We start from the raw sequence: 21,332 nt of genomic DNA on the forward strand, positions 1-21,332 counted from the left end.
CTGATAGGTAAGAAAACAATGTGGTTTTTTTGTTTTTTGTTTTTTTAAATTTATTTTTGGCTGCATTAGGTCTTTGATGCTGCATGTGGGCTTCCTCTAGTTGCAGAGAGCAGGGGCTAATCTTCGTTGTGGTGCACAGGCTTCTCATTGCGGTGGCTTCTCTTGTCGAGGAGCACAGGCTCTAGGTGCACAGGCTTCAGTAGTTGTGGCACACAGGCTTAGTTGCTCTGCGGCATGTGGGATCTTCCCAGGCCAGGGCTCGAACCCGTGTCCCCTGCATTGGCAGGCGGATTCTTAACCACTGCGCCACCAGGGAAGCCCAATGATGTGGTTTTAAAGGGCAATTATGTATAAGACTAAATAGGAAATGTAGGAAAATTAAATAATCAAACTTACAAAGTTAATTATATCAGTAACCAACCCTATTAACTTTTAAACAATATTTAAACACAAATGTTTCATCTAAAAGTCCTGCCAGGAACTTTCATTTTCTTTCCAGGAAGGATTTGAGGTGGCTTCTAAGAATACATAAAATAAGTAAAGTAGAGCAAAGTAAATCAAACCTTCAACTTTCTCATCAATAAAATAAGGATATTATTGGGAATTCCCTGGCAGTCCAATGGTTAGGACTCCACGCTTCCACTGCACGGGGCACGGGTTCGATCCCTGGCTGGGGAACTAAGATCCTGCATGCCACATGGCTCGGCCAAAGGAAAAAAAAATCAAATATTGATTGTCTCAGTCAAACAAGGCTCTTAAAAAAAATAAGGCTATTATTACCATTTTATAAAACTATTTGTTTTCTAAAAGATACGATGTGACCGAGAAGGGACTTAATAACTATAAGTTCCCCACCCCAATACCCTTCTTACCCTAGACTATGCTCAAATCGATTGTGTGAAGCTCCTGGAAAAACATAGTAACCGCCTCCCAACTGCTTAATATATCGCAGGCGCTGAAATTGAGGTGTGTCGATGATTCGGATGAGAAGAGGGTGAAATTCAATGTGACCATGGATAGGATCATTAATCACCTAGAAAATTATAAATTAATGTGAATAACAATACATAACACCATCTAAAATTTTTGTCCAGTCATTCCTATCTACAGTGCAAAGTCAAAGCTATTCATTTTTAAGTAAGAATAATACTAAGGGAAATGACAAGTTATGAATATCTTTACCTTATTTAGGTATCACTACCAGACAAAGCAAGTATATTGGACCTGATGGATTCTAATAATGGATTAATGGATTCTAATAACAGAAGGGTAAAGATTTCAATCTTTCTTTTATGTATATGATTTCATTAGCCTTTAGGAAGTTAGTCTGGTATTCAAGTTAAACATACTCATTCAACACACTCATTCAGATCACATACACTATTTTACCACAGGCACTGTGTCTAATTTTTTGTAAATGTATCTACCCATCACTATAATCCTTCATAAAAAAAAAAAAAACCTCCTACCATGTAGTAAACAATCATAGGCAGGAAGTACTATAAAATTCTACAGCACTTAATGTCTCTAAGAAGTACTTACTTATACTTAGTAAACATACATTTCATAATTATTCATTACTCTAAGCTTAAGCAGGGGCTTTAAATATAGGTGAAGATCTTTTTTTTTTTTTTTTGCGGTACGCGGGCCTCTCACTGTTGTGGCCTCTCCCGTTGCGGAGCACAGGCTCCAGACGCGCAGGCTCAGCAGCCATGGCTCACGGGCCCAGCCGCTCTGCGACATGTGGGATCTTCCTGGACCGGGGCACGTACCCGTGTCCCCTGCATCGGCAGGCGGACTCTCAACCACTGCGTCACCAGGGAAGTCCTATGGGTGAAGATTTAATGCTCCTCTATGTTTCTTTAAATAAAGATAACATCTTTCTTAATTGTCCATAACTGTCTTTTAAAAAGAATGTTTCAGAATAAAAAAAGAAACATGATAAATGATCTAATCCATGATTTTCAAACTGCTTCAAATGGTTCCATGAAGTTCCTAAAAAATGTATGGAATTCTGGGAGGTGAAGGGCCTTGTCTGCCTCATTTACTGCCATATTCTCAGAACCCATCAAACAGCACAGTTCCTGGCACAGAGTAGGAACTCAGACACATTTTAAATGACTACTGTTGAAACATTATTGCAAAGTAATACAGTGTACCAAGTATATTATTATAGTTACAGTGTACCAAGTATATCTTTAATAATACACCAAGAATGATGTCAAAGTATCTCAGCAATAGAAGGATGTTGTAATTCAACCCTGTGAATGTCCTTATCAGAGAAGAAAAAGTTGCACAATTTTTAAATATATGAAAATCATATACTGGTCTATTATTTCTCCCTTATACAAGATCAATGTAACCACGAAACAAATGAGAATCTATCTTTTAAATTAATAAATTAATTTATTTATTTTTGGCTGTGTTGGGTTTTAGTTGCTACACGTGGGCTTTCTCTAGTTGTGCCAAGTGTGGGCTACTCTTCGTTGCAGTACACGGGCTTCTCATTGCGGTGGCTTCTCTTGCTGTGAAGCATGGGCTCTAGGCACATGGGCTTCAGTAGTTGTGGCACGCAGGCTCAGTAGTTGTGGCTCGTGGGCTCTGGAGCGCAGTCTCAGTAGTTGTGGCGCACAGGCTTAGTTGCTCCGCAGCATGTGGGATCTTCCCAGACCAGGGCTTGAACCCGTGTTCCCTGTATTGGCAGGCAGATTCTTAACCACTGCGCCACCAGGAAAGTCCCAAGAATCTATTTTATTTTGAAAAATTATGAAAGAAAAGTCCCATAATCTACTTTTAATCCATTTAAAGATCTAAAAGACTTCACTGTCAATTTTTCAATGGTTAATAACTGTTTTTAAAAGAACTCAATGAAAATTATTTTTAACTTAGTATCATAACACACACTCTCCTTTCAGGTCAAAATGCATCATGAACAGTTTCTCATGTTTTTACAAATCTTAATAATTATCACTGTAATGGCTCTATTTCATTGATGAACCAACATTTTTAAACCACTCCCCTAACACTGGGCTTTGCGAAACTAGAAATTCTATTTAGTCAATTTCATATTCCCTTTGCAACCCTTAGTGTGTATATGTGATATTAAAGTGTTTTGATCACTTTTTTAAATTAATTTTTATTGGGGTATAGTTGATTTACAACGTTGTGTTCGTTTCTGCTGTAAAGCAAAGTGAATCAGTTATACATATACATATATCCACTCTTTTTTAGATTCTATTCCCACATAGGTCATTACAGAGTACTGAGTAGAGCTCTGATCATTGTATATAATCTGTTATTTTTGTTCCTGCAGTATTTTTTTGAGGTATAGTTGACTTAAATATTATATTAGTTTCAGGTTACAACATAGTGATTCAAAATTTTTATAGAATATACTCCACTTACAGTTTTATAATATACTGGCTATATTCCCTGTGCCATACAGTATATCCTTGGAGCTTATTTTATACATAGCAGTTTGTACCTCTCAATCCCCTACTTCTATTTTGCCCCTCCCTCTTCCCTCTCCTAATTGCTAACCCCTCATTTGTTCTCTATTATTCTTGAGTTTTTTTCTGTTGTGCTATATTCATTTGTTTCATTTTTTAGATTCCACACGTAAGTGATAACATACAGTATTTGTCTTTCTCTGACTTATTTCACTAGGAGTAATACCCTCCAAGTCCATCCATGTTGTTGCAAATAGCAAAATTTCACTCTTTATGGCTGAGTACTATTCCATTGTGTATATATATCTTCTTTATCCATTCATCTGTTGATGGACACTTAGATTGCTTCCATATCTTGGCAATTGTAAATAATGCTGCTATGAATATTGCGATACATGTATCTTTTCAAATTAGCATTTGTGTTTTCTTCAGATATATGCCTAGGAGTGGAACTGCTAGATCATATGGTAGTTCTATTTCCAGTTTTTTGAGGAATCTCCATACTGTTTTACACAGTGGGTGTACCAATTTCCATTCCTAGCAAGGGTGTACAAGGGTTCCCTTTTCTCCACACCCTTGCCAACATTTGTTATTTGTGGGCTTTTTGATGATAGCCATTATGACAGGTGTGAGATGATATCTCACTGTGGTTTTGATTTGCATTTTTCTGATAATTAGTGACGTTTAGCATCTTTTCATCTGCCTGTTGGCCATTATGTATGTCTTCTTTGGAAAAACGTCTATTCAGGTCTTCTGTCCATTTTCCTTCTACTAATTTTGGGTTCTGTTTGTTCTTCTTTATCTAGTTCCTTTAGATGTAAGGTTAGCTTATTTGAGATTTTTCTTTTTCCTGAGGTAGGTTTTTATTGCTATAAAGGTCCCTCTTAGAACTGCTTTTGCTGCATCCCTTAGATTTTGGATTGCTGTGTTTTCATTTTCACTTGTCTCCAAGTTTTTTTGATATTTTCCTTGATTTTTTTTCAGTGATCCATTCGTTATTTAGTAGCATGTCTAGCCTCCACAGGTTTGTGTTTTTTGCAGTTTTTTTCTTGTAAGTTGATTTCTAGTCTCATAGCATTGTGGTCGGAAAAGATGCTTGACATGATTTCAATTTTCTTAAGTTTACTGAGACTTGTTTTGTGGCCTAGAACGTGATCTATCCTGGAGAGTGTTTCATGTGCACTTGAAAAGAATGTGTATTCTGGGACCTCCCTGGAGGCCCAGTGGTTAAGACTCTGAGCTTCTACTGCAGGGGGTGCGGGTTCAATCCCTGGCCAGGGAAATAAGATCCCACATGCCACACGGCATGGCCAAAAAAAAAAATGTGTATTCTGCTGCTTTTGGATGGAATATTCTCTATATATCTGTTACATTCATTTGGAATAATATGTCATTTAACGCCTGTGTTTCCTAATTGATTTTCTGTCTGGATGATCTGTCCATTGGTGTAAGTGGGGTGTTAAAGTTCCTTACTATTATTGTGTTACTGTCAATTTCTCCCTTTATGTCTGTCAATATTTCCTTTATGTATTTAGGTGCTCCTATGTTGGGTACATATATATTTACAGTTGTTATATAACTTCTTTTTGGAGTGATCCCTTGGTCATTATGTAGTGTCCTTCTTTGTCTCTTGTAACAGTCTTTGTTTTAAAGTTTATTTTGTCTAAGTTTTTGTTACCCCGGCTTTCTTTTGCTTTTGCTTTTTTAATATTTATTTGGCTGCACTGGGTCTTAGTTGCGGCACACGGGATCTTCGTCATGGCACGCAGGATCTTTAGTTGCGGCATGCAGGATCTTTTAGTTGTTACATGCGTACCCCAGCTTTCTTTCGATTTCTATTTGCATGGAATATCTTTTTCCATTCTCTCACTTTGTCTGTTTCTTTAGGTCTGAAGTGAGTCTCTTGTAGGCAGTCTATATAAGGGTCTTGTTTTTGTACCCATTCATCCACTCCATGTCTTTTGATTGGAGCATTTGGCCCATTTACATTTAAAGTAATTTTTGATAGGTATGTACTTATTGCCATTTTGTTAACTGTTCGGGGGTTGTTTTTGTATTCTTTTTTGTTCCTTTCTTCTTCCTTTGTTCTCCTCCCTTGTGATTTGATAACTGTCTTTAGCGTTATGTTTGCATTCCTTTCTCTTTTTTTGTGTATGTATCTGTTATAGGTTTTTAGTTTGTGCTTACCAGGTTTATATATAGCAATCTATATATATAAATGATTATTTTAAGTTGCTGATCTCTTAATTTCAAATGCCTTTTAACAACCTTACATTTTTACTCCCCTCCTGCCGTGAGTACTGTTTTTAGTGTCATATTTTACATCTTTTTGTTTTGTGTATCCCTTAACTACTTACTGCAGATATAGATGATTTTACTTTTGCCTTTTAACCTTCCTCCTAGTTTTGTACGTGGTTGATTGAATACCTTCACTGTATATTTGCCTTTACTAATGAGCTTTTTACTTTCATAATTTTCATGTTTCTAGTTGTGGCCTTTTCTTTTTTGCTTAGAGAAGTGCCTTTAGCATTTCTTGTAAAGCTGGCTGTGGTGATGAACTTATTTAGGTTTTGCTTATCTATAAAACTTGATTTCTCTATCAAATCTTACTGAGAACCTTGCCAAGTAGGTTCTTGGTTCTTGATATTCTACCACTCTCTTCTGGCCTGCAGAGTTTCTGCTAATAAGTCAGCTAATAGTCGACGGGAGTTCCTGCATACATAACTTGTTGCTTGTGCCTTGCTGCTTTTAATATTCTCTCTTAGTCTACTGCTGATTCCTTCTAGTGTATTTTTCATTTCAGTTATGGTATTCCTCATCCCTGCTTGGTTCTTCTCCATATTTTCTAACTCTTTGTTAAAAATTTCTAACATCTCACTCTGTGAATCCATTCTTCTCCTGAGTTCTTTGATCTTATTTACTATCATTACTTTCAACTCTTTATCAGCTAGATTGTCTATCTCCACTTCACTTAGTTCTTTTGAGGTTTTATATTGTTCAAATAAAATAAACATATTTTATTTAGTTTGGAACATATTCCTCTATTGTCTTGTTTAGTTTGGAACATATTCCTCTACTGTCTCATTTTGCCTAAATTGCTGTTTTTATTTCTACGTATCTGATATGTTGGTTATGTTTCCTGACCTTGGAGAAGTGGCCTTTTGTGGGAGACGTCCTATGTGTCCCAGCAGCGCACTCCCCTCTGGTCACTAGGGTTATATGTTCTAGGGATGCCCCCAGTGTGAGCTGCATGGGTCCTTCTGTTGTGGTGGGCTGACTACTGTGGGTGGTCTGATAGGCATGGCTGGCACCCCAATTTGCTTGGTTGCCAGGCCCTACCTTGTGTGGAGGCTGCTAGCCACTGGTTGGCAGGGCTGGGTCACAAGGTGGCTGGCTGCAGAACCCCAGGGGATCCTGGGGCTACTGCTGGCTCACTGGTGGGCAGAGCCAGGTTCTGAGATGAGTGGTTGTGAGGCTGAGGTTCCTGAATCTGGTGTTGGCCTGCTGGTGGGTGGGGCCAGTTCTTAACACTGCTGGTTGTGAGTTCCAGGGTGTCCCGAAGCTGGTGCTAGCCTGCTGGTGAGTGGGGATGAATTCCAGGGTGGCTGGCTGAGGAGTCCAAAGTACCTCAGAGCTGGTGTTGGCTTGCTGATGGGTGGGTCCAGGGGCTGGGGCGTCACAGGGCTGTTGTCAGCCTGCTGGTGGGCAGGCGCAGGGCCCAGGGTGGGTCCTAGGCTACTGCCAGCTCACTGGTGGGTGGAGCTGGTCCCGAGGTCTCTGGATGCAGGGCCCTGGGGGGTCCCGAAGCTGACAGTCTGCTGATGGGTGGGCCTGGATCCCAGGGCTGCTGACGGAGGCACCCAAGGTGCCCCAGAGCTGGAGCTGGCCTACTGGTGGGCAGGGTTCAGAGGTAGGGCCCCTGGACTGCTGATGTGTTGGCTGGGTCCTGACAGGGCAGGCTGTGGGGCTGCAGTGGTCCTGGGGCCCGTGTCTGCCCTCTGGTGGGCAGGATCAGGGTCTAGGAGCTCCTGGGACTGGTGCCCACCTACTGGTGGGTAAAACTGGGTCCTGGGGCTAGTGCTGGCCCAATGGCGGGGGCACAGCTGGATTCTGGGGTCCCTGGCTGCAGGACCCAGGGGTCCCAGAGCTGGGGGTGTGGGGCTGGTTCCTGACACAGCTGGTTGTAGGGTCAGGGTTGTCCTGAAGCTTGTGTCAGCCCACTGGTGAGCGGGGCCAGATCCTTGGGTGCCTGGCTAAGGTGCCCAGGGTGTCTCAGAGCTGGTGTCTCCCAGTGTTATTTAATATAATCTACTCCTTCTATAGTCACATGGTCCACTTACTTATCACTTTTAAAGGTATATGATATTCTGTTGTGTTACTAGCCAAGCAGGATGAAACAATTCTATTGCCTTCTGTATATGCCAAGCACTGAGGATGAGGGATGAATAATTACCATTCCTGCCCCCAGGAAAAATAATAGAATCTATTTGTAGAGTAGTGGGGAAAGAGAATGGGGAAAAAGAAACAAAAGAAGGAGTGGTCAGTTCTACCCTGAAGAAAGGGGAACAGGAACCCTCAGAAAAAGATTCAGAGGTGGTGATTCTATAATTTCACACATATTAGGTAGACATTTCACTGTTTTAAAATTCTGTTTTAAAAAGACCAGGGACTTTCCTGGTCGTCCAGTGGTTAGGACGCTGCGCTTCCACTGTGGGGAGGGCACAGGTTAGATCCCTGATCAGGGAACTAGGATCCCCAAAGCCACACAGCATGGCCAAAAAAAAAAAAAAAATCACCAATACATTTGACAAATTAGTGCCTACTATGTCAAACACTGCACTTCATCCTCACTATTATGCAATTCCTGGTTTCAGAGGCCAATTGAACTAAATTTAGCATGAAGAAAACTAACCCAAGAATAAGAGGTTATAGTCTTCGGTTAGGCAATGGTTTCTTAGATATGACACCAAATGCATAAGAGACAAAAGCAAAAATAGATACACTGGACTATATCAAAATTTAAAACTTTTGTGCTCCAAAGAACACCATCAAGAAACTAAAAAGAGGGGACTTCCCTGGTGGGATGGTGGTTGAGAATCCGCCTGCCAATGCAGGGGACACGGGTTTGATCCCTGGTCTGGGAGGATCCCACATTCTGTGGAGCAACTAAGCTCGTGCGCCACAACTACTGAGCCTGTGCTCTAAAGCCTGTGCTCTGCAATGAAAAGCCCATGCACTACAATGAGGAGAGGCCCCTGCTCACCGAAACTAGAGAAAGCCTGCGCACAGCAACGAAGACCCAATGCAGCCAAAAATAAATAAATAAACACATTTACAAAGAAGCAATACTGATTAAAAAAACAAAACTAAACTAAACTAAAAATATAGGGAATTCCCTGGTGGTCCAGGGGTTAGGACTCTACGCTTCCACTGTTGGGAGCCCAGGTTCAATCCCTGGTCAGGGAACTAAGAGCCCGCAAGCCTCATGATGTGGTCTAAATAAATAAATAAAAAGACAGTAAAAAGATAATCCAGAGGATGGGAGAAAATATTTGCATATTATATATTTAATAAGAGAATTGTATCCTGAATATATAAAGAACTGTTACAATTTAAATTAGATTGTGGTGATGACTGAACAACCTTGTGAACTTTCTAAAAAACACTGACTTGTATATTTAAAATGAGTGAATAAAAGAAAATATCTGTGTGTAACTGAGTCACTTTGCTGTACAGCAGAGATTGGCACGACATTGTAAATCAACTACACTTCAATAAAAAATAAAATAAAATAAAATAAAATGAATGAATTGCAAGGTATGTGAATTATATCTCACTAAAGCTGTTTTTATTTAAAAAAAAAAAAGGGTTAAAAAAGGTAACTAACACTCCATTGTAAAGCAATTATACTCCAATAAAGATGTTAAAAAAAAAAGGTAGATGCCAAATTAGGGTAGGAATTAATTCTTTGTTCAACTGTACTGCTGATGAAGCTAAGGTCAAAAAAGGTATCAATTTCATTACTAGACAGTGACTCACCGACTCAAGTACTTAGTAGCTTTAAGATCTATTTTCAATGACTATAGTTTACATATGAGGTTAAACAATTTTGTTTTTAATGAAAAATAGAAAAAATAAATAAAAGCGGGCAAATGAAACTACTGACTGCCTTGAAAATTACTTCAAAAAGATTTTTTGTTGCAAACTGTGAAAATGTGACCTCAGAGATTATCTGAGATGATCTCAACTAATGAAGAAAACTCATCTTATCTCTGCCCTGCCTGATGAGAACACCCATGCTGCTGCTATTGAGAAAGGACAAAAAAGAATGCAGGATAGCAACTGTCGCCCAATTGCAGGACAAAATATTTAGATATCATCTTTGGTAAGTGATTCTTCTATTTACTTCTTCATAAAAATGAAGTATTTTAATATTAGGTAACATTTTCAAAAAGGGCTACGATTTGATCATTCCTCAAATAACAGATTTGCTCTAAGAACAACTACTTTGTCTGTAAAAGAAGATTCTTGTAGAATTGAACCAAACACACTTATTAAATATCTTCAAACACGATTTTCAATGAAAAATAAGCAGACTAACTTGTAACAGTAAAATTGAAATTCATGTGCTCATAGGATCTGAGATAACTCAATACATAAAACACCTCTGATGAAAAGTGCAAAAGATGACTGTGTAAAAGGAGAATGAGACCCCATCCCCTCTTCCAGGTCTGAAACTAAGTTTTCTTACCCTATAGATGTCAAAAGCATAAACAGTGTGGTACATTTCCTGTCACCAACCAATCAAGAAACATTTCTTTAATTACGGTATTAGAACCATCCTGAAGAGCTTGTGAAAAATGCACATTCCTGGGTCTCTACTGTAAGTTCCCAGAATCAGAATTTCTGAGATGGGAGCTAGGCAGTTGACTGCTTGTTAAAATGATTCTTGGGACACTGAGTGTGAAAAACAGGGCTTTTGAAATGTCTGGAAGGGGATGGGGGATAAGAAATAAACAGTTATTGATAGATCAAATTTTAGGCATATATCTGTTCTTTGGTCTACTGTTTGACAAAAAAGTTCACCAAAACTGATAAGTAATTTTAATTTAAAAGTTATTCTATGACTAAGGGGTAACTAGGGCTATATGTGTCGATATGGATAGTTCTCAAAAATATAACATTATATGAAAGCTTAGAAGGTTACTTCTAATAAAATGAAATTCCATTTATAAATGTTTAAAAAATATGTAAAACAATACTATACACTGTTTATGGCTATACATACACATGTAGTAAAAATCTAAAAAAACATTCAAGAAAATGATTAAACACTTGGGGAAAAAAGGATGGAAACAGAATTCAAGAGGGGTACAAACGAGGCCTTCTACTGTTTCTAATATTTTGTTCTAAAAATAATAGATCTGAAGCAAATTAGGCAAAATGTTAAGATTTGACAAGCTGGGCAGTAGTCTATCTATGCTTTTCTGTGTGCTTAAAATATTTTAGTTTTTCTCGTGGTTATTTTAGAAAATGCAGAAAGTTTAGGAAAGTAAAAACCCATTACTCACAATCCCGTTACTGAAAAGAGATTTCTTTCCATTCTTTTCAAAATGAATTCTACATAATTGAGTTATATCACTTTATATTAAAAAAATAATAAACTCAGATTCCTCTTACCTTCATTGTATAAACATGAGTTTGATCCAGTTGTTGGATATTATTAAGCAGCTTTATTCTCTTCCCATAGGAACTAAAATTATAACAGGATAAGCAAATCTATCATTATTTGCTAAATAATAATCCCTGGAGTATATAATAGTATATAATCAACTGTAGGTTGTTAGAATAGAAGTCAGATTAAAAGGAACAGTTAATAATTCAAACATACTCCTATTAGAAACCCTCTCCCTTCCTTTGCTTCTAAGACATGAAACTCTTCTGCCCTCAATCCTCTTCTCTCTTGGTAAATTCAGACTTCAACACCTCTCATACCTATATCACTGAATGCTCAATTTACACTTCAAACTTATTTTAACCTAATTGAGGCCAACATCTACCCTCATGATCCTAAATTTGCATGGCTCACGTAAGCGAAATCTCAAGATAGGTAAGTCCCTTTGAAGTAGAGCACAGTGATAATGAAAAAGGTTTTTGGAATCAGGCAGAACTGACTCACATCTGCACGTGGAATCTATATGATCTTGGAAAAGTTACTTAACCTTTTTTGGTACACTGACGTTCTCATCTATAGCACAGAGATAATACTATCTCCCTCACAGGGCTGGAGAGGGATTAAACAGTGTGTCCGGCACTGAGGATACAAAAGACTCAGTTCCTGCCCTCAAGAACTATAGGAGAATTTTAACTATGATTACAGATGTTATAGAAATTATTATTGATGTTAAATTCAATATTTATCCCAACAGCAGTGTTTTAAGGACAAGAATCTAGGAGTTTATTAGTATAACCAAGCGGTGAGTATGTGAACAAAGTTATCTAACTAAACTGGGCAAAGATGTTACATATAGGAAGACTACATTTGTTTGACAAACTGAGCCTTTGTCATATCAAAATAACTTTCAAAGTGAAATAATCATTGCTTACATCAACTAAGAAACAGTCACATCAAATGCAAATGTCTAGAATACAATGAAAGGAAACGCAGGACAATGTAAGACTTCTTGGCAGGGGTGGCTGTCAGTCACGTGATCAGTCCATGAATAGATTTTTAAAACTCTTTATAGTGATGAGTTGCAAAGTTCCAAGTTTGACTTATGAGCATCAGGTATGAATTATGCATGAATCAAGTATATATGGTTTTAGCTTCATTTATACCTATTGTCCTCTATTAGTAATTACTCATAATGCTCCAGTCTTGAGAAAGAATTTAATAGGAATTAAACAACTCAAAATCCTATAATTCACTTTCTTGCTCCATTTACACTTACTAATTGGTCTAGGCATGTTAGCCTGGTACCTGGCTGAAGCAGGAGGCAAGGGGTTAGCCTTTATCAATCCTTTAGCTAATTAGACTGAAATGTAAATCTTTTGCTAAAAGTCCTAGATAGACTTGGAGCCAGAAGTACTACAATTGACCTCTATGTTGTCCCCCAAGACCCACAGTAACTACAGAATCTAAGAATGATTTTTTTGGAATGTACAGAAGCATCATTACAGCTGATAAACCATTAAAGCAGCATAGCTTGTGTTTTACTATTCCCCTACCCTCATCAGTTTGAAATAACAAGCATAGGGAAAGGCCAGGCTCCAAGAAGTACTTTAAGGCAGAGCTGTAACTGACACAGGTTAAGTATAGTTGCACAGTGGAGCATAACCAAGAATCACAGCATAAAATAATACCAAACCTAAACCAACCTCACAGCCCAGTCTTTTCCTCAACTGATGCTCAGTATTCATCACTTAATTAGAACTCAAAAAGAAACTACTGTATTCATAAAGAAATCACATGGGGGGGTGGGCAAAATGGGTGAAGGGGCTTCAACAGGTACAAACTTCCAGTTATAAAATAAATAAGTCATGGGAATGTAATGTACTCCATGATGACTATAGTCAATAATGTTGTAGTGCATGTTTAAAGTTGCCAAGTGATGGTATACAATTTATGTTTTAAGCAGGGCAAGAAAATTTAAGCATAACATGTTCCCTGCTTGTACTGGGCCCTCCCTAATGTGCAATGTGCATTATACATTAACCAGACCTCCTCAAAGTTGGGAATGCCTGCTCAACTGTAAAAAACAATGCTTTTTTCCTTCTTCTGATGCCAACAATGTAACTCCTTAGAAGATTAATTTTTCCTTTCCTAATCCTGTAAGGGATCTTGGTGACATACTGTGCCTATATGCAGATCTGGACTATGTATCTTTGGTGAACTTTACATAAAATGTCAGTGTGTCACTTTGATGTACAATCTGTTTTCTCGAAAATGTATATGACTGTTCCTTTGACTTCTAACAGGCAGAAGAGTCCTCAGAGTTTTCTAAAAGACTGTCTCTTGGGTTATAATCCTCAGGTTGGCTTGAATAAAACTCTCTATTTCTCATTTAGATCGAATATTGATTAATTTTTTGTTGACCCAAGAGAGTAAATCTGTTTTTTGTTGTCTTTTGTTTTGTTTTGTTTTTTTGCACAGCTTGCAGGATCTTAGTTTCCTGATCAGGGATCGAACCCTCACCCTTGGCAGTGAAAGCACAGACTCCTAACCACTGGACTGCCAGGGAATTCCGAAGAGAGTAAATCTTAAAAGTCCTCATCACAAGAAAAAAAATGTCTTTGTAATTTTGTATGGTGACAGAGGGTACTAGACTTATTGTGGTAATCACTTCGCAATATATACGAACATTGAATCATTACATTGTACACCTGAAACTAATATGTCAATTATACCTCAATAAAAATATTTAATTTTTTTAAAAAAATCACTGATTAAAGTATATTTAAAAAGCCACCCAAAACCTGGAGGTGTTTTTGTTTTGGCAAAGGCTATGGCAAAATAAATACTTTAAACAAAGATTTGGGCCAGAATAGTTGGACTACAGTAAGATTTTATTTCCATATTTCATCATTTCTGAAATCTACTGTTTCTTACAACTGATGTGTACATTTAATGTGACAATATTTCTTATTTTTTTAGAAAAATCTTTTACCGTCATCAGTTAATCATAAAACTGAGGAAATACAGGAGTACTTGTCTAAACTGGATTCCCCCTAGAAAGCAGAGTGTAGGACAAGAGCATGCATACAGTTAATTTATTTTGGATGTGAATCCTGGGATATGGAGCAGAGGGCTAGAAAAGGTGAAACAGGAAACGAGGGGAAAATAATGCAAGGGTACATTAATAAGTTGGTTGCACTGGACGACTGTGAACAACTTCAACGGATCCCACTGAAATCCTCAAAGGCAGCTCTGTCCAGGAGAACTTTGTCATGATGGAAATATTCTATATCTGCCCTGTTCAGCATGGTAGCCACCAGCCATAAGTGGCTACTGAGCACCTGAATTATGGATAGTATAACTGAGAAATTAAAATTTTCACTTCATTTAATTTTAATTAATTTTAACACATAGGTAGTGGCTGCTGCATAGGAAAACACAGCTCTAAGGGATACTGCAGAATCCACCTCAGAGTTAAGAGGTGGGCACAAAAAGACATGACATATAGTGTTCCTTTTGGAATTTTTACTGTTTTGTTAACTCATGTGTCCCAAGTTCCTGGAAGAATGCCTAACGCATAATGAGCCCTCCATAAATATTTGTTGAATAAATCAACAGCATTTGGGTCCACAAAGTATATGGTTCCCTTTAAAAGCAAAACTCTATTAGAAAAAATTCCATTCAGTTCAAACAATAAGCTACTATTATACATAAGAAATAGGTAGTAAGCGGGACTTTGGGGGGACAGAAGGGGCTGATACATAATTATGAAAGAGGCAAGATTAGGTTCCCAAGGATTCTGACCCAAAGGAGGCTTATTAAAAGTCAGTAAAATGTTCTAAAGTAATCTTTCCCTCAATCTACTTGCATTATCAATTACTAAACAACAGTGCATGAAGTAATTCAGTATGATCCTTTGTTCTGATTCTTTGGTTACTGTTTCCACAAACAACACTTAGCTAAGTGGAATTCCAGAAGAAAAGACCACATTTTACCACTGTTGCCAATTCCCTAATAGAAACAAAGTCTCTACTTTAAGGAAGGTTTAAATATTGATTGGATCTTCAACTGAGATATTTAAAGTGGACTTACACAAATCTAGACCCTAGAATCTCCAGTCACATATAGGGATCTCAACCTACATATATAATTTATGAAGGGCTTAACATGTGCTAATCACTCTACATACAATGTCTCATTATTATTATCCATTTCACAGGTGCAGAAACTGAAGGGTTAAATAAATTGTCCCAAATCATACATCTGAAAAGTGCCAAACTACTTTGGATAGTGTCTTTAAATCTAATACCAGGGAAGCATTCCAGCCTTAAGTAGCTCTAGAAAGACCTAGAAATATACTCAAGATAGGGTTGTAGCCTTGATTTTTCTTGCCAACATTTTTTTCCTATCAATTCTTCTACATTTTCTGGAGTGTATAATTCAATTATTCTGAACTTGAGAGTAAAAAGTTGGCCACTACAAACTTCATGAAGGCTTATTAGCAAAATTTTTAAAAACAGGAATCATTAGTAATATTTAACATAGGATTTGCACAGCAAAAACAAATAAAAACAACTCTTAGACAGCAGGTGTGGTATTCTGTTTTAAAACCTGTGCAGATTTAAAATGAGGACACTTAATATTAGCAATCTTGGGCTTTGTCTCTTCAGTGTGAATAAAAAGGTCTTAAGTATGCTTGGCTACAATGTGAATTTTATCATTCTTACCTTATTCCAAGGTCTTCAAGAAGAGACTCATCAAGAAAGGGCAGTATTGAACCTGTGATTTTCTTCTCTATGGAAGAAAAGGGAGGGAAAAAAATGAATGATTTCAATATTCACAGCACATGCTTTTGATTTCTTTCAATTTGGATCCACCAGAATTTACTCAGATCAACATTTTTTTGAGCACCCAGTACTGGCAACAAACTGTGCCAAGTACCACATTTTTGATTGCTACTTGGAAAGTCTTAATTTTATTTATTTTTAATTTCTTTTTTTAAATAAATTTATTTATTTTTGGCTGCATTGGGTCTTCGTTGCTGCGCAAGGGCTTCCTCTAGTTGCGGTGAGTGCTGGCTACTCTTCGTTGTGGTGCAAGGGCTTCTCACTGGGGTGGCTTCTCTTGTTGCAGAGCACGGGCTCTAGGTGCGTGGGCTTCAGTATTTGTGGCGCGCGGGCTTCAGTAGTTGTGGCACGCGGGCTCAGTAGTTGTGGCTTGCAGGCTCTAGAGCACAGGCTCAGTAGTTGTGGCATATGGACTTAGTTGCTCCGCGGCATGTGGTATCTTCCCGGACCAGGGCTCAAAGCTGTGTCCCCTGCATTGGCAGGAGGATTCTTAACTACTGCGCCCCAGGGAAGCCCGGAAAGTCTTAATTTTAATTTGATAACTATACCAAGAGGATTTTTTTGATAAACCAGGTAAAATTTTTTAAACTATTTGAGTAAATTATTTGTAGGGAAGTCCAGCTGCAAAACTGGCAGCTTCTTCCTGAAACAGGTGAGGTTTGGGGTGGGGCGGGGAAAGAAATGTCAGTCTATTGTTAGAATAGTCAGGTCAAAACCATAGCCTGAGGGATGCTCCACAAGTTGACTTAGTTCTAAAACCTCCAAAGAAAGCACACAATCTGTTTACTAAGGCTTATATACATTAAAAATATTTATTTATTTATTTATTTATTTATTTTGGCTGCATTGGGTCTTCTTTGCTGCACATGGGCTTTCTCTAGTTGTGTCGAGCGGGGGCTACTCTTCGTAGTGGTGTGCGGGCTTCTCATTGCAGTGTCTTCCCTTGTTGCAGGGCACGGGCTGTAGGCACATGGGCTCAGTAGTTGTGGCTCACAGGCTCTAGAGCGCAGGCTCAGTAGCTGTGGTTCACGGGCTTAGTTGCTCCAGGGATGTGGGGTCCTCCCAGACCAGGGCTCAAATCCGCATCCCCTGCATTGGCAGGCGGATTCTTAACCACTGTGCCACCAGGGAAGTCTCACATGGTTTATTTTTCTTTATCTTTCTATATAGTTAATTCCAGATCTTCCTGACCTCAGATTCCAGAACACTGGACTATTTTCAAACAAACAAAAGTCTTTCTAAAGGTAACAAGAGAAAATGAGGATGTAATTTTCCAGAAAGAAAAAAACATTTAAATGAAAATGGCATTTTGGGGGGTGTTTTTCAAGCATAAAAAATATTCAATATAAAAAATCCAAACAATATAAAGTATAAAATATCAACTTACTCATATTCTCCTAATAATCATTAATATTTTAGATAACAAAATTCAAGACATTTACTTATGCAATTATGTAATTTTACACAAATGAAATTATGTTGTTTATAATCTATTTTTCCCAACTAATAGGTCATAAAGATCTTTCTTGTCAATTATTAACAATTATTAATGAGGTAGTTTCATCATTTTTAATGGTTGTCTTTTATTCCACAATACAGATGTACCATAACACATTTAACCAATTTCTTCTGAACCTTATGCTCCTCACCACTAAAATGAGTATAACTGAACCTATGTCACAGAGTTATTGTAAAGATTTTATAAGATGAAACATGAAGTGCAGAGAATAGTACTTCACGCAAAGTAAATGCTCCATAAATTGTTAATCATCAATATTACTTACTATTATTATCAATGGATATTTAGACCATTTCTACTTTTTTGCTATTTATAACTAGTGGTTAGAAGAATAATCTTGAATATATTTCTTTGGACAGTGTACAAATGTTTCTGTAAACTCCTACAAGTAAAATTTTCTATAAGTAAAAAGGTATTCCCAAACTGTCCAGGGTTAAGCAAATTGATACTTCCATCAACTTTATTGGATTACCAATCTTTAAATATTTTTCCATTTAAATTTTAAAATCAGTGTTTTTAAAATTACTGTTAAGACTGAATGTTTTTTTTCTGTTTTTATTGGCTGCTTGTCAATTGTTCTTGTGTTTTGCTCATTTTCCTACTGGGGTGTTTTTTTCCTTGTTCTTAGTTGACTTTATAACTTTGGTTATGTTCTCCATTTTTTTTCTTTTCTCACTGGTTTGTTTATTCCCTTATTGTTGAGGGAAATCCAATGTATTTTGATGAGAACACTTGTTAAGGTATAAGTGGCATGAATTCTGGAGTCCAAAGACCTAACTTTAAAATCCAGCTCTGAAAAAAAAAAAAAAAAAAAAAAAAATCCAGCTCTGCTTTTTTCTAGTTGTGTGGCCTTTGAATCTCAAACACATCATCTACTAAAAAATACACATTACAGTCTCTAAATTCCTGTGAAATTGTATTCCAAAATGAGGAAAGGGACCCAGCACCTGTGCTTAGTTTTGTCAAATAAAAACAAATTTGGACTTGCAAGCTGCTGTGTATAAAACAGATAAAAAACAAGGTCGTACTGTATAGCACAGGGAACTACATTCAACACCTTGTAATAATCTATAACAGAAAAGAATCTGAAAAAGACTACATACACACACACACACACACACACACACATCACTTTTCTGTATACCAGAAACTAATACAACATTGTAAATTAACTATACTTCAATTAAAAAAATCTGGACTTAGATAGGGACAGACTCTAATTAGGGAGAAAATTATTGCAATAGGGAGAACGTTCTGACCTCAGAAATCTGCAAGTGGCTCAAAATCAAAAGGTTTTTTTTGGTTGGTTTGTTTGTTTTTTAATAGGATAAAGTAGGAGCAAGCAGAGATAAGCAGAATCTTTGGCGAGGAAGTGACCCCAGTCTGACAGGACATTGGCTGTGGTCAGCCAGTTCTTAGGAGAAGTTGATCAGGGAGCAGTAAGAAATTAGCAACTGTGAACACTTGGTCAGTTTTTACCAATTTAAAGCATGTAATGTCTTCTAGTATTAGACTGTGGTTCAAGAGAACAGATCATTCTGAAGACTGATGAATTAATCTACAGGACACCACTGAAATAGGCAGCCAACAATATAGCCAATCACATTTTGAAGACATAAAACTACTTCATCCCCACCTACTGCTACTCAAAAGAAAAATTCCACCCCAGAAGGGGAGGAAAACCAAGGCGGGGTGTGTGTGTGGGGGTGTGTGGGGTGTGAGGCGGGGCGGTGGTGCTAGGGAAAAAGAGAAGTGCAATTTCCTTCACCCATCAAGCTATCTTTACGTCTTGAACACTTCTTTAGTTCCTCCCACCCAGCCTAAGCAAACAGGGTTCTACCCCCCCAACTGCAAAAGTTTACTGCATTTGCAAATCACACCACTTTTCTATTGAACACTTCAGAGGGTAAAGCAGAGGTCAAACTTCATCCCCCTTACGGGAAGTTGAGTAGATTTCAAGTGGATGGATGCTTGAACTTAAGCCAGTAAAGTCGCTTAAAACTCACAACCTACAGGCCAAGTTGTGGGCACCTGGGAGTTCAGTGGTCAACCGAACCACCCCAGGGTTCAGATTTAGCGAGGGAAACTTTTGGAGAACAAAACATGATCTTTACTAAGCTCTGCAAGTACAGTCATCACGCATGTATTGAGTCCTACCCGGACGCTACGGTAAGGCGATGCGGATTCAGAGATTAACAGAAAAGTTCTTTCCCGGTTAGACAAACCCCGAGTTGGGAGGGGAGTGGAGGAAACAAACTTTAAAGCACCCAAATATACTCTCACGTGGCAAGTGTTCAGGGAGCTGCATCAGCAGAGGGGGGTTTCCCGAGCCTGGTGCGCTTGAATGACAGCAACCCTCCCACCAAGGGTCTTCTAACTAAAAAAGGAACCTGAGTCCAGCCTGTCCGGCGCTGGGGTGCCAAGTTCCTGAAGAAGCCCACCAGAGTTAGACCAGCTGCCCCCTCCCCGCCCCAGGTTCACAACCCCCGAAGTCCGCTCCCTTCCTACGGGTCCGCAACGCCAGACGCCCCATTTCTCCTCCCTCCATCTCAGGGTATCCCTCCTGGGCGCCGCCCCTCAGGTCCACCCCTGCGGGTGCCTCCCGCGTCAAGTTTCTCTCCCCCGCCTCAGGCAACCTTCTCCGAGGGCTCGCAGCCTCAGGTTTCCGTTCTCCGCCTCAGGTCATCCCTCCTGGGCGCCCCCGCCTCAGGTCCACCCCTTCGGGTGCCTCCCGCGTCCGGTCTCCCTCGGCCGCTCTGGCTCCTCTCTGAGGCCCCCACGCTCACGGCCTCAGGGAGCCCTCTCTCAGGCCCGGCTGTCGCGACCTCGGGTCGCCGGCCCCCGGCCCCTCACCCCTACAGCCCTGCTACCTCGGCAGCGTTCCAGCAGTCCAGAATCGCTGAAGCCACAGTCCCTTAGGAAGGAGCACACCTGCTCCGGGCCCCAGGTCCGGTGGTCGGGGTGAAGGTCGGGGCTCGGGGACCTCTCTGTGTCTGCGGGAGGGGTGTTTGGCGGGGTTCTCGGGCTGCCATCGCGCCGGGGCCGCTTGGGGGGCTTCTGCGAGTCGGCACTCTGCATGGCTACACCCAGCGCCCCGCGCGGCACAGTCAAGAACCCCGGCGCCCGACCCGCGCGCAGGCGCACTCGCAGCTCAGTGGCGGCGGCGGCGGCGAGGCAGCTTAGTACTGCCAGCCTACTGGCCGGCCGCGCAGGCGCACTGACAGCTCAGACCTTGGGGCCAGGCAGGCCACCCGCTTCAGGACCCCAACCCCCAGTCCCGGCGCAGGCGCAGTGACCGCCCAATGACCCTTAACCCCACCCCGGGGTTTACGCTAAAGCGAGTGAGTAGAAGCAGAACTAAGAGTGGTGCTGATAAGCGCGGGGGTCGGGGAAGAGTGTGCCCAGGACATCCCACTACAGTCTGGAGCAGGGGCTCTTCTGGTGAACTGAACTTCACATGAGTACCCCAGGCTTACCCTTGGCCGTGTTGGTAAAAGGACTACTACTACTACCACTACTAAAGCCAGTACACCTTCCCATCAACACAGCCGTAGACCCATCCAGGAGATACAGGGTGAGTGAGGCAGATTATCATCAAGCAGCGTGAACTAGTTTGTGGTCTAGGGTTGAGCAAAATATTTTCAGCAAACACTTAGCGCTTTACTGTGTGCCAGGCGCTCTTCTAAGGACTTACAAATATTAATTAATTTAAGTATCCCAATAACCTTAAGATGTAAGGAACTGAGGTACAGAGAACTGAGTGTTTTGCCCAGGGTCACCCAGCTAGGGAGTGATGAAGCCTGAATTCAAACCCAAGCAATCCAGCCTGGCTCTAAAGCCCA

The 21,332-nt window shown here is 39.7% G+C and overlaps 1 protein-coding gene across 2 annotated transcripts in view; it reads right to left on the bottom strand.

The window, feature by feature from the left end:
• SAMHD1 (SAM and HD domain containing deoxynucleoside triphosphate triphosphohydrolase 1) overlaps positions 1–20,659 on the bottom strand; it is a 63,581-nt gene extending 42,922 nt beyond the window's left edge. The window contains exons 1-4 of one of the 2 annotated variants that reach the window (XM_030830655.3): positions 20,361–20,659; positions 15,852–15,918; positions 11,130–11,202; positions 873–1,033 (exon numbers count right to left, since the gene is read on the bottom strand). In XM_030830655.3, coding sequence (XP_030686515.1) covers positions 873–1,033; positions 11,130–11,202; positions 15,852–15,918; positions 20,361–20,568 — 509 coding nt within the window. In that variant the 5' untranslated portion in view covers positions 20,569–20,659. The remainder of the gene's footprint in view (positions 1–872; positions 1,034–11,129; positions 11,203–15,851; positions 15,919–20,360) is intronic. The other variant, XM_030830656.3, reaches the window with a different exon arrangement.
• Between the last annotated feature and the right edge of the window lie 673 nt (positions 20,660–21,332).

The sequence above is a fragment of the Globicephala melas genome, chromosome 15 (genome assembly GCF_963455315.2).
Source record: "Globicephala melas chromosome 15, mGloMel1.2, whole genome shotgun sequence".
Taxonomy (NCBI): domain Eukaryota; kingdom Metazoa; phylum Chordata; class Mammalia; order Artiodactyla; family Delphinidae; genus Globicephala; species Globicephala melas.